The 14,727-nt window shown below is 34.9% G+C and overlaps 1 protein-coding gene across 1 annotated transcript in view; it reads right to left on the reverse strand.

Moving 5' to 3' along the window:
• LOC134705871 (hemicentin-1-like) overlaps nt 1-14,727 on the reverse strand; it is a 48,769-nt gene that overhangs the window by 26,719 nt on the left and 7,323 nt on the right. The window contains exons 17-36 of the mRNA XM_063564588.1: nt 14,451-14,696; nt 13,905-14,060; nt 13,450-13,605; nt 12,995-13,150; nt 12,449-12,604; nt 12,085-12,240; nt 11,551-11,706; nt 11,187-11,342; nt 10,823-10,978; nt 10,277-10,432; nt 9,731-9,886; nt 9,276-9,431; nt 6,705-7,007; nt 6,133-6,432; nt 5,108-5,413; nt 4,101-4,397; nt 3,246-3,542; nt 2,471-2,767; nt 1,965-2,270; nt 1,223-1,525 (exon numbers count right to left, since the gene is read on the reverse strand). Of these exons, the coding sequence (XP_063420658.1) occupies nt 1,223-1,525; nt 1,965-2,270; nt 2,471-2,767; nt 3,246-3,542; nt 4,101-4,397; nt 5,108-5,413; nt 6,133-6,432; nt 6,705-7,007; nt 9,276-9,431; nt 9,731-9,886; nt 10,277-10,432; nt 10,823-10,978; nt 11,187-11,342; nt 11,551-11,706; nt 12,085-12,240; nt 12,449-12,604; nt 12,995-13,150; nt 13,450-13,605; nt 13,905-14,060; nt 14,451-14,696 (4,371 nt within the window). The remainder of the gene's footprint in view (nt 1-1,222; nt 1,526-1,964; nt 2,271-2,470; nt 2,768-3,245; nt 3,543-4,100; nt 4,398-5,107; nt 5,414-6,132; nt 6,433-6,704; nt 7,008-9,275; nt 9,432-9,730; nt 9,887-10,276; nt 10,433-10,822; nt 10,979-11,186; nt 11,343-11,550; nt 11,707-12,084; nt 12,241-12,448; nt 12,605-12,994; nt 13,151-13,449; nt 13,606-13,904; nt 14,061-14,450; nt 14,697-14,727) is intronic.

Raw genomic sequence — 14,727 nt, forward strand, 5'->3', positions numbered from 1 at the left:
GCATTATATGATTAAGGTTGTGAGAAAAGTTTAATAAACTTTAAGTAGGGGGTTCATAAATATTTGGCCAAGTTGGAAATACAAAATAAGTAAAAAACTTAGTACGCCAGACGCGCGTTTCTTCTACATAAGACTCACCAGTGACGCTCATATCAAAATATTTATAAAGCCAAACAAGTAAAAATTTGAAGAGCTTTGAGGATCCGAAATTCCAAAAAGTTGTGCCAAATCCGGCTACGGTAATCTATGCCAGGGATAAGAAAATCCTTAGTTTTTCAAAAAATTCAAAGTTTTGTAAACAGGAAATTTATAAAAATGACCTCATTATTGATATTCATTCACCGAAGTGTTGACTACTGGGCTGGTGATAGCCTCGTCCACCAGCAGTTGCATCGACCCAGTGGTGTAAATAGTTATCAAAGGTACCAGTACCTCTGAATAAAGGAATAAGAAAGACCCTTCTTAGATAAAACAGAACTTAGAAATGATTTTGACAAGAAAAAATAATAGGAAATGCGCATTTGAGTAATATTGAAAAAATTGTTAGAAAGTAACATACATAATAAAATATATTGTAATAAGGGGCTTCTGAAATTGTACGAATGAAAAATGGGTCCACCCCAAAAAAGTCAAAAGCAACGTTACTGCATTAGTTCACAAAACATCAAAAAAGGATTTGGATTAATAAATAAAAAAAGTGGAGTACAATAATATAATATGGTTGAGATCAAGAGAACGTTTGAATGACGTTTGAATGAAATGTAGTTAGGTTGAAGAGAAGTTGCGAATACACAACTTATATTCTCTTTGATGCAAATGGATAGTTCATCCTATGATAAGGGAAACCCCAAACTTTTTTTCTTCAAAAATACATGACATAAATAAGATTTTTCAAAAGCTTACAATATTTCATTTTGGATTTCAATGCTCTTCAACTTTGAACTTTATTTGACTTCTTTTTTTTTTTTTTTTTTAACTATTTTAGATTCGAGCGTCACTGATGAGTCTTTTGAAGACGAAACGCACGTCTGGCGTATATACAAAATTTAGTCCTGGTATCTATGATGAGTCTATTTATTTAAAAAAAAAAATAATTCTCCCCTTTCTCCTCTTCAAGCTACTGATTTTACTCCTCCTCCTCCTCCTCCTTATCATCATTATAATTCAATCTACATCATTTTCACCGTAAAAAAAAAAGAAGTGGAATTACTCATATACTTACTTCCTAGAACGTTTAAGAAGGTATGGGTACTAGTTCCTGTTCCAACGGAGTTTGTTGCTTCACAAGTGTAGTATCCTTCATCGCCCTCAACAGAGTTAGAAATTGTCAAAGATGGCGTACTGATAGTAGCACCTGCATATTTAGTTGGGTTGCTGGCTACGATTATTGCAACAGGTGCATTATTTGTTATTCTATTCCATTGAACGCTGGTGGCAGCCGGGGTGGCAAGTATAGTACATGTCAAAGTGATAGAATTTCCAAGAACAACAGTATAGCCTTGTCCGATTGTAACAGAGGGTACATCTACAAAAGATTTCACGTGTACATTCTAAATTTTGGATTGAAATTACAATGTTTACACACCATGAACAACTGGCCAGATATCACATCTGAAGCAGGATCGGTTTACTAACTGGTGCACATGGAATCATCCCTGAAATATAGTGGGAACCCTTTTGCACATTATTGAGTTTTCACATAGTGGTCTTTAAAATAATGTTTGTCTTTTCGTTTTTGAGCATGGTTTTGTATATCTACAAACCATATGTCAACTTGTTGAATAACTAAATTTTTTATACATTGTACAGAAATTCAAAAGAGGTCCCGTTGATAATTTTCAGGAAAAAAGTTATAAATTAATGTTTTAAAGTCGATTACACATTATATGGTAAGACGTTAATTACCACAATTTAAAAAAAGAAGGCGACATTTGTGTATCCTTTTAAGGCTAAGACAAACTTACTGCCAACTACGGAAAGCTGAGTCTGTTGACTATGTCCAGTTCCGACAGAGTTTGTAGCGTAACATGTGTACGATCCTACGTCATTACTGTCAGCATTCAGAATTGTCAGAGACGGGGTTCCTGTTGAAGATCCTGAATATTTGTTCGAATTTGTGTTCGAGTTGATATTTGTTTGAACGCCATTTGTGTTCTGTTGCCAGTACACATTTTGTACTGCAGGAGTTCCGGAAACGGTACATACCAACTGTACTGACTGACCATGATTCACACTATAGGATGACTGTGGTACAGTGACTGTTAATATACCTGGACAGGGATAAAAAAAGATAGGTAAAGATCACGTAACTAGTGAACTACATATACACGTGGTTTTCTTCTGTAACGTAAATCTTGCAAATCTACGTGCAAAAAGATACAAAAAATTTGATACCAATAATTTATCTTAAAGAAAATAAAACAAAAAAAACATCTAAGGGAAGAAGAAGAAGCAAATATGAAAAACTCACTTCCTGTAACGTCTAAATATGTCTGTGAACTTTGACCTGTGCCCACTGCATTTGCTGCGGTACATATGTAATACCCTTCGTCTGTGTCAACAGCGTTGGAAATTGTCAAAGAAGGTGTATTGGTACTGCCTCCTGAATATCTATTGTTTGATCCTATATTACTTTCCTGTCCGTTAACTATCTTCTTCCATGTCACGCTTGTATGAGATGAATTAGCTGTCACAGTGCACTGGAGCGTGACAGAAAAACCAATCTCCACTGAGTAAAAGTTGGATAATATCTGTACGGAAGGAACAGCTGTGAAAGGTAAGATTTGGTGAACGAAATTTTATCTATACACAGGGAACAGCTTAAGAGAGTAATATGGTAAATCAACAATAACATTTACCTTTGTTCAAATTAACTTTGATCAAAGCTATAGACTTTTGTCACACAATTATTCCATTATCTTCTATGATGAGGCGTAATCAGTTGCTGGACGATGATGAAAATGAACAGCATATTATGTGTTTTAATCTGCATGTTGTGGTAAAAGTAAGTTGATGTTGTTGATTAGTCTTTAGTTTCCCAAGTTGTGTCATGTGTACTATTATTTGTCTGTTTGTATTTTTCTATTTTATCCATGGCGTTGTAAGCTTATTAATTAATTTGAATGTCCCTATGATATATCTCACCCATCTTTTTGAACATTTCTTATTGATATTTATTGCATTGCCATCTATATTGCTATGCATCATATTGATATCTAGGATATTGTCTACTTTCTGATACTTACATCCTTGAACATCGAGGTATGTCTGAGAACTTCGCCCTGTTCCTAAACTGTTAGAAGCAGAACATATGTAGAATGCCTCATCTGTACTCTCCGCACCAGTGATAATCAAATTTGGTGAAGATACAGTACCACCCTGGTATCTCCCTGTTATAACTATTGTTGATGGTATACCATTATGTATTTTCTGCCACGATATACTTGTTTCTGTTGGTGTTGCAACAACATTGCATACAATGGTTGCTGTATGTCCGTAGTTGACGGAGTAGTAGTTGGACCCAATAGAAACAGTAGGGACACCTACAGAATAATTGTCTTTATAATCATAACTTTTATTCAATATGCAGAGTAGGATGAGAAGATTTTAGTTTAGTAGTGCTCAGTTGTTTGACCAAGGATGTGTGGCTAATAAACATTTTGCTTGGTTAAATACTCAATTATCTTTCCTTTTTTATTGATCTTTTTGTTCTATAAACTACAAGCATACATACATTTTTACACGACATAAGTGAATAAGGTTAATGACATGGTTAAAATTTTTATTATGCAACTAATATATCCAATTATCAGATCATTTAACTAATATAAACTTAGACCTATAATGGTTTACTTTTATTAATTATTATTTGGATGGAGAGTTGTCTCATTGACACTCATACCACATCTTTCTATATCTATTAGACAACTTCCTTAAATGCTTTATCTATGTGTCTGTCTGGTATATAAATATATTTGAGTTCAAGTAAGGAAATTAATATTATAACGATAATTACCTTACATTTTTTTTAAAGTTATTATAATTATAATTATTTTTTATTATAAACTCCAGTTGTCTATTTTTTAATTCATGCCACTTACTGCCAATGACATCTAAAAACGTTTGTGAACTTTGACCTGTTCCAACACTATTCGTCGCTAAACATACATAATAGCCTTCATCGTTTAGAATTGCATTAGTTATTGTTAGAGTTGGACTGTTGACTGCAGCGCCGGAAAACCTCCCAGATATTGTAACCGTTGTTGTTACTCCATTTATAATTTTCCGCCACGTGACAGAAGTATGGCTAGGATTGGCTTGTACATTACACACCAGATTGATGCTACTTCCGATGTTGACAGAGTAAACATTCTCTTGTACTGTCACAACAGGTATATCTGGAAAAGTCATTTATTTAAAATTTTTGTTGTTATTCACTTTTATTTAAAAGAGCTTATTGCATATATTTAGGTGTTGCAAGTATAAGGAATTCATTTGGGTAAATTATTTAGCCAGTTCTTAAACGTGCTTTATATTTGCGCTGCATTTACTATTATCTGAAAATTGACCCAAACCTTAGTATTTTAACTAAAACACACAAAAAGGTAATGACGAAAATATCGAAATCAAAGGTAAATTCCAAGCGGGGATATCCCTTATATAGTAAAGTATCGACAAACTTAAGCGCTTTACTATATCTATATAACTATATCCACCAACGGAACGATGATAAAACAATTGTTATACCGCTGACAGACCCCCTTCGATGTCAATATTACTGAATTTTTATGTGACAGCATGCATATAAATACTTTAAAAAAGAACCTACGTGATCAGTTTAAATCATTATTTCATAATTCAGAAAAAAATGAAACCCTTGTCTTCTATGTTTATACAAACACTTCGGTATTAGTTGAGGACAGGGTTTTGAAACTGATTTAATAATATAAACGTCGATTTTGTATGTCACAATGATCATCCTTTCTGGTGATTGCAGATGTCAAAGTATTACGCAGAATACTGAGAAAATGTTATAGGAGAATTCTTTTATGAAAAAGAAATATGATTTATAACTTTCTAAAAACTTTCTTTTCGTAAATCAACTTACTTCCAATAACGTCTAGATAGGTCTGCTGACTATTACCAGTTCCAATTCTGTTGGTAGCATAACACATATAGTTTCCTTCATCCGATGATTGGGCGTTAGTGATGACCAGTGACGGATTAGAGACCGAAGAACCACTATATCGTGAGTTGGAAGAGGTGGTATCAACAGTTTGTTGTAGATTGTTAACAAAACGTTGCCAGTATACATTGGTGGCAGCAGGAGAGGCCACAACAGTACAACCAAGAGTCACAGTCGCACCAATGTTAGTGTTGTAATTTGATAAAGCTACAGTTACTGATGGTAGATCTGCAAAAGTTATTTTATATTTACATTGATTCTCACAAAATGTTTATACAATTCTATATTTTTTTTATAATTTTCATTCTATAATACTTCATTCAATACCAATATTTTAACAAGTTATTTCAAACATTTGTAAAGTGTATCAGTAAAACATCCATTTTTTAAAATACAGACGATAAATATATGAAGTTCAAAATATGGTATGAGTGCCAATGAGGCAACTTTCCATCTAAGACACAATTTGTTTAAGTAAACCATTATAGATCAAAGTGTGGCCGTCAACAGGAAGCCTTGGCTTTCACCGAACAGCAAGCTATAAAGGATTATACAAATTACTGGTGTAAACCCATTCAAACAAGAAAAACAACTTTGGAATCTATAAAAAAAAAAAACCGAGTAACCAGAAACACAGAGAACTTTATGCGAACATTTACAAAGATAAATTTTAATTTTCATGATTTTTAATTCAACTGTCTAACTCGTGTAACTTTTCTTTCATTGAATCAGATGAACTGATTTTAGCTTAATTTTCATGTATCAGGTCGGTTGAGGTGACAATCATGATCAAATCCGTAATTTTTTTCTTTGTGTAGTCGTCTGATCTGGTAAGTGATTGCGTCCTACTTCCGATTCTGTGAGTTACCTTGATTTTCCAAAAAGATCAACGAAATTCAAAATCCGTACATTACTGACACCTTCACATAACACCAGAATACACTTACTTCCTGTGACAGTCAAATATGTCTGAGATGAAGATCCGGTACCGACAACGTTAGCTGCTGTACACACATAGTAGCCCTCATCAATCTGAGCAGCAGTGTTGACAATTAGATTAGGACTGCTGACAGTTGGTGTGTTATACTTTCCAGCAGTAGTTGAAAGAGAAGATTGTACTCCATTTATAACTTTATTCCACAGTACACTTGTGGCACTGGGGTTAGCGGATATTGTACAAACAAGAGTTGCTGTCTGTCCAAGTAGTACACTGTAACTGTTAGACTGAACAGTCACAACAGGTAAACCTGAAAAAGGAAATACATATATAGATATGACTTTCCTAGACGTTTTTTTTAATTTTCTGCCAACATTGAAATATAACGGTTTCATGTGTTGATTAGGAACATTATGTCTGTCATCTTCATCCTTTGTCATGGTTTTGACTGTCAATGTCGACCTACCAACCGGTACCTTGTTTAAATTCGAATGTTCAGAATTAAACTACAAATGCAAACAGATGACTAAATGATGAATCTAAATTAATGTATATACATAAAAAATAAAACGAAATACATACTTCCAGAAACATCTACAAAGGTTTGTTGACTCTGTCCAGTTCCCACCACATTTGTTGCATAACAAACATAAAATGTTTCATCATTTTGGTCCACGACATTTATAGTAAGAGATGGATTACTGATGGTAGATCCGCTATATTTGGCTGTATTTGAGGTAGTAATGGTCACTGCCTGTGTGTTCTGTACTCTAGTCCAGTACACTTGTGTGTGGGATGGAGTGGCACTTACAGTACACACTAGCTGGACAGACTGTCCATAATTAACAGGGTAATTAGTTTGTGCAACAGTCACTATTGGTAAAGCTGTATCAAAAGACATGATATATTACATATACTAGTACATGCATTTGAAGAAGACAAAATCATTGTATATTGTGATTTAAACACAACAAATATTTAATCAGGCATTGTATTTTCTTTAAAAGAATTGTCTGGAAATTTGTAAATTTTAATGTAATTGATAACAACCATATGCTATATATATATATATATATGTTACAGGGAATTCGTAAAACCAGGGATTTTGTAAAATTACTGGACTAATCAGTAATTGTGTAAAATCACTAACAGTTTCAGTGGTTTTGTAAAATCCCTGAAATTGATAGGGATTTTACAAAATCACTGAAAATAGAGCTAGGGATTTTGTAAAATCCCTGATTACAATAAAGTATAACATGCTATTAGAATTGTGTTTTTCTTAATATAAAAATAGACAAAATGAATGATCACTAATGATTTGAAAATATATTTCTTTTATAAACACTATGAGCTAGAACTAGTGTATAATGATAATGACTAAAAGGCATATAAACGGATATTTAGACCACTCTGAATTTGCTTATTTTTGCATGACAAGTTTGGGTGACATCCTTACCACTATAAGCTATTGATATGTGAATTTTCTTAATTATGCTGTACATGTCTTCAAGACATACATAATATTTTTTAAACATCTTCATCTGATGAATACCATTTTTAACATTTTTTTCAAATTTCCACATTGAAGAACTGCATACCTTCATTTATCAACAACTTGAAAATATTTACTTTATTTGGTTTAAAAGAGTTGAGAAAGTTTAGAAACTTATTCACTTTGTGATAGAATACATGTGACTGAAATATGACCAAAGTAGGTAAAACTTTTTGTTTATTTTTGCTTGGATAGAACCTATTCATAAACATGCAAGTACAAAACAAAGTATTATTACCAATATTTTCTGTTGTCTTTTTTTAATATTATTTTGTGAATATAAATGTTATTTTGTAGGCAGCAAATTAATAATACAACACTTATTTGCTTTTTATATATCAATTTCCATGCAGCAATAAGATGCTCTTGTTCTGATATGCATGTAATATTTGCCACTGGATCACATACCCTAACCCACTCGATTTATTATACCTTACATATGTTTTTTTTCTCTTATGACAGAAATTGACCTAATGTTCCGTTTTTACATTTAATTTTAAAAATATGCTAAAATTGGTTTTATTTTCTACAGTAATTATACAGAAAAACTATAATAAACAGTAATTTTGTTTCAAACAAGGTGTTCATAAGAGCTTGTTTTGTCTTCTTTCTGTGGCTCATTGACAAACTATTCCAAAATGTTTATCATAATTTCCCTGGTTCCATATGTTGCACTTTAATTTTACTTCAATTATTTGAAGTAACTTTTGTGTGTATGTTTGCACTTGATTTCAATACATTTGTTCCTGAGCCATTGTTCTACAGTAAGTCGGTTGTTTTGTGCATGAAAACCGCTCTCTCAATATTAAACTAAAGACAAGATTAACCTCAAACCTATTGAGTGTTACTGTTGTAGTCGTTTTTTACAGAAATTCTTTATAAAAATTAATGAATGTATTTTACAAATTCTCTGAATTTAATCAGTGAATCTGTAAAAAAGATCTTAATTATTTCAGGAATTTTGTAAAATCACTAGTCAAAATCAGGGATTTTATAAAATCACTAATCAGTTCAGTGATTTTACAAATTCCCTGAAATTTCAGTGATTTTACAAAATTCCTGATTTCACAAATTCCCTGTAACATATATATGCTCAATTAAAGCTTTAAAAGAAGGAAATTGATAAAGTGGACGTTATATACTTACTTCCCACAACATTGAGTGTTGTCGGATTACTGTGTCCAGTACCAACATTGTTTGTAGCATGACATCTATAAAGTGGACGTTATATACTTACTTCCCACAACATTAAGTGTGGTCGGATTACTCTGTCCAGTACCAACATTATTTGTAGCATGACATCTATAAAGTGGACGTTATATACTTACTTCCCACAACATTGAGTGTTGTCGGATTACTGTGTCCAGTACCAACATTGTTTGTAGCATGACATCTATAAAGTGGACGTTATATACTTACTTCCCACAACATTAAGTGTTGTCGGATTACTGTGTCCAGTACCAACATTGTTTGTAGCATGACATCTATAAAGTGGACGTTATATACTTACTTCCCACAACATTAAGTGTGGTCGGATTACTGTGTCCAGTACCAACATTGTTTGTAGCATGACATCTATAAAGTGGACGTTATATACTTACTTCCCACAACATTAAGTGTGGTCGGATTACTGTGTCCAGTACCAACATTGTTTGTAGCATGACATCTATAAAGTGGACGTAATATACTTACTTCCCACAACATTAAGTGTGGTCGGATTACTGTGTCCAGTACCAACATTGTTTGTAGCATGACATCTATAAAGTGGACGTAATATACTTACTTCCCACAACATTAAGTGTGGTCGGATTACTGTGTCCACTACCAACATTGTTTGTAGCATGACATCTATAAAGTGGACGTAATATACTTACTTCCCACAACATTAAGTGTGGTCGGATTACTGTGTCCAGTACCAACATTGTTTGTAGCATGACATCTATAAAGTGGACGTTATATACTTACTTCCCACAACATTAAGTGTGGTCGGATTACTGTGTCCAGTATCAACATTGTTTGTAGCATGACATCTATAAAGTGGACGTAATATACTTACTTCCCACAACATTAAGTGTGGTCGGATTACTGTGTCCAGTACCAACATTGTTTGTAGCATGACATCTATAAAGTGGACGTAATATACTTACTTCCCACAACATTAAGTGTGGTCGGATTACTGTGTCCAGTACCAACATTGTTTGTAGCATGACATCTATAAAGTGGACGTAATATACTTACTTCCCACAACATTGAGTGTGGTCGGATTACTGTGTCCAGTACCAACATTGTTTGTAGCATGACATCTATAAAGTGGACGTAATATACTTACTTCCCACCACATTAAGTGTGGTCGGATTACTGTGTCCAGTACCAACATTGTTTGTAGCATGACATCTATAAAGTGGACGTTATATACTTACTTCCCACAACATTAAGTGTGGTCGGATTACTGTGTCCAGTACCAACATTGTTTGTAGCATGACATCTATAAAGTGGACGTAATATACTTACTTCCCACAACGTTAAGTGTTGTCGGATTACTGTGTCCAGTACCAACATTGTTTGTAGCATGACATCTATAAAGTGGACGTAATATACTTACTTCCCACAACGTTAAGTGTGGTCGGATTACTCTGTCCAGTACCAACATTGTTTGTAGCATGACATCTATAAAGTGGACGTAATATACTTACTTCCCACAACGTTAAGTGTTGTCGGATTACTGTGTCCAGTACCACCATTGTTTGTAGCATGACATCTATAAAGTGGACGTTATATACTTACTTCCCACAACATTAAGTGTGGTCGGATTACTGTGTCCAGTACCAACATTGTTTGTAGCATGACATCTATAAAGTGGACGTTATATACTTACTTCCCACAACATTAAGTGTGGTCGGATTACTGTGTCCAGTACCAACATTGTTTGTAGCATGACATCTATAAAGTGGACGTAATATACTTACTTCCCACAACATTAAGTGTGGTCGGATTACTGTGTCCACTACCAACATTGTTTGTAGCATGACATCTATAAAGTGGACGTTATATACTTACTTCCCACAACATTAAGTGTGGTCGGATTACTGTGTCCAGTACCAACATTGTTTGTAGCATGACATCTATAAAGTGGACGTTATATACTTACTTCCCACAACATTAAGTGTGGTCGGATTACTGTGTCCAGTACCAACATTGTTTGTAGCATGACATCTATAAAGTGGACGTAATATACTTACTTCCCACAACATTAAGTGTGGTCGGATTACTGTGTCCAGTACCAACATTGTTTGTAGCATGACATCTATAAAGTGGACGTTATATACTTACTTCCCACAACATTAAGTGTGGTCGGATTACTGTGTCCAGTACCAACATTGTTTGTAGCATGACATCTATAAAGTGGACGTAATATACTTACTTCCCACAACATTAAGTGTGGTCGGATTACTGTGTCCAGTACCAACATTGTTTGTAGCATGACATCTATAAAGTGGACGTTATATACTTACTTCCCACAACATTAAGTGTGGTCGGATTACTCTGTCCAGTACCAACATTGTTTGTAGCATGACATCTATAAAGTGGACGTAATATACTTACTTCCCACAACATTAAGTGTGGTCGGATTACTGTGTCCAGTACCAACATTGTTTGTAGCATGACATCTATAAAGTGGACGTTATATACTTACTTCCCACAACATTAAGTGTGGTCGGATTACTGTGTCCAGTACCAACATTATTTGTAGCATGACATCTATAAAGTGGACGTTATATACTTACTTCCCACAACATTAAGTGTGGTCGGATTACTGTGTCCAGTACCAACATTGTTTGTAGCATGACATCTATAAAGTGGACGTTATATACTTACTTCCCACAACATTAAGTGTGGTCGGATTACTGTGTCCAGTACCAACATTGTTTGTAGCATGACATCTATAAAGTGGACGTAATATACTTACTTCCCACAACATTAAGTGTGGTCGGATTACTGTGTCCAGTACCAACATTGTTTGTAGCATGACATCTATAAAGTGGACGTAATATACTTACTTCCCACAACATTAAGTGTGGTCGGATTACTGTGTCCAGTACCAACATTGTTTGTAGCATGACATCTATAAAGTGGACGTTATATACTTACTTCCCACAACATTAAGTGTGGTCGGATTACTGTGTCCAGTACCAACATTATTTGTAGCATGACATCTATAAAGTGGACGTAATATACTTACTTCCCACAACATTAAGTGTGGTCGGATTACTGTGTCCAGTACCAACATTATTTGTAGCATGACATCTATAAAGTGGACGTAATATACTTACTTCCCACAACATTAAGTGTGGTCGGATTACTGTGTCCAGTACCAACATTATTTATAGATATAGGACGTTATATACTTACTTCCCACAACATTAAGTGTGGTCGGATTACTGTGTCCAGTACCAACATTGTTTGTAGCATGACATCTATAAAGTGGACGTAATATACTTACTTCCCACAACATTAAGTGTGGTCGGATTACTGTGTCCAGTACCAACATTGTTTGTAGCATGACATCTATAAAGTGGACGTTATATACTTACTTCCCACAACATTAAGTGTGGTCGGATTACTGTGTCCAGTACCAACATTGTTTGTAGCATGACATCTATAAAGTGGACGTTATATACTTACTTCCCACAACATTAAGTGTGGTCGGATTACTGTGTCCAGTACCAACATTGTTTGTAGCATGACATCTATAAAGTGGACGTAATATACTTACTTCCCACAACATTAAGTGTGGTCGGATTACTGTGTCCACTACCAACATTGTTTGTAGCATGACATCTATAAAGTGGACGTAATATACTTACTTCCCACAACATTAAGTGTGGTCGGATTACTGTGTCCAGTACCAACATTGTTTGTAGCATGACATCTATAAAGTGGACGTAATATACTTACTTCCCACAACATTAAGTGTGGTCGGATTACTGTGTCCAGTACCAACATTGTTTGTAGCATGACATCTATAAAGTGGACGTAATATACTTACTTCCCACAACATTAAGTGTGGTCGGATTACTGTGTCCAGTACCAACATTGTTTGTAGCATGACATCTATAAAGTGGACGTTATATACTTACTTCCCACAACATTAAGTGTGGTCGGATTACTGTGTCCAGTACCAACATTGTTTGTAGCATGACATCTATAAAGTGGACGTAATATACTTACTTCCCACAACATTGAGTGTTGTCGGATTACTGTGTCCAGTACCAACATTGTTTGTAGCATGACATCTATAAAGTGGACGTTATATACTTACTTCCCACAACATTGAGTGTTGTCGGATTACTGTGTCCAGTACCAACATTGTTTGTAGCATGACATCTATAAAGTGGACGTAATATACTTACTTCCCACAACGTTAAGTGTTGTCGGATTACTGTGTCCAGTACCAACATTGTTTGTAGCATGACATCTATAAAGTGGACGTTATATACTTACTTCCCACAACATTAAGTGTGGTCGGATTACTGTGTCCAGTACCAACATTGTTTGTAGCATGACATCTATAAAGTGGACGTTATATACTTACTTCCCACAACATTAAGTGTGGTCGGATTACTGTGTCCAGTACCAACATTGTTTGTAGCATGACATCTATAAAGTGGACGTTATATACTTACTTCCCACAACATTAAGTGTGGTCGGATTACTGTGTCCAGTACCAACATTGTTTGTAGCATGACATCTATAAAGTGGACGTTATATACTTACTTCCCACAACATTAAGTGTGGTCGGATTACTGTGTCCAGTACCAACATTGTTTGTAGCATGACATCTATAAAGTGGACGTAATATACTTACTTCCCACAACATTAAGTGTGGTCGGATTACTGTGTCCAGTACCAACATTGTTTGTAGCATGACATCTATAAAGTGGACGTTATATACTTACTTCCCACAACATTAAGTGTGGTCGGATTACTGTGTCCAGTACCAACATTGTTTGTAGCATGACATCTATAAAGTGGACGTTATATACTTACTTCCCACAACATTAAGTGTGGTCGGATTACTGTGTCCGGTACCAACATTGTTTGTAGCATGACATCTATAAAGTGGACGTAATATACTTACTTCCCACAACATTAAGTGTGGTCGGATTACTCTGTCCAGTACCAACATTGTTTGTAGCATGACATCTATAAAGTGGACGTTATATACTTACTTCCCACAACATTAAGTGTGGTCGGATTACTCTGTCCAGTACCAACATTGTTTGTAGCATGACATCTATAAAGTGGACGTAATATACTTACTTCCCACAACATTAAGTGTGGTCGGATTACTGTGTCCAGTACCAACATTGTTTGTAGCATGACATCTATAAAGTGGACGTAATATACTTACTTCCCACAACATTAAGTGTGGTCGGATTACTGTGTCCAGTACCAACATTGTTTGTAGCATGACATCTATAAAGTGGACGTAATATACTTACTTCCCACAACATTAAGTGTGGTCGGATTACTGTGTCCAGTACCAACATTGTTTGTAGCATGACATCTATAAAGTGGACGTAATATACTTACTTCCCACAACATTAAGTGTGGTCGGATTACTGTGTCCAGTACCAACATTGTTTGTAGCATGACATCTATAAAGTGGACGTTATATACTTACTTCCCACAACATTAAGTGTGGTCGGATTACTGTGTCCAGTACCAACATTATTTGTAGCATGACATCTATAAAGTGGACGTAATATACTTACTTCCCACAACATTAAGTGTGGTCGGATTACTGTGTCCAGTACCAACATTGTTTGTAGCATGACATCTATAAAGTGGACGTAATATACTTACTTCCCACACATTGAGTGTTGTCGGATTACTGTGTCCAGTACCAACATTGTTTGTAGCATGACATCTATAAAGTGGACGTAATATACTTACTTCCCACAACATTAAGTGTGGTCGGATTACTGTGTCCAGTACCAACATTGTTTGTAGCATGACATCTATAAAGTGGACGTAATATACTTACTTCCC

Source organism: Mytilus trossulus, chromosome 1 (assembly GCF_036588685.1).
Source record: "Mytilus trossulus isolate FHL-02 chromosome 1, PNRI_Mtr1.1.1.hap1, whole genome shotgun sequence".
Lineage (NCBI taxonomy): Eukaryota > Metazoa > Mollusca > Bivalvia > Mytilida > Mytilidae > Mytilus > Mytilus trossulus.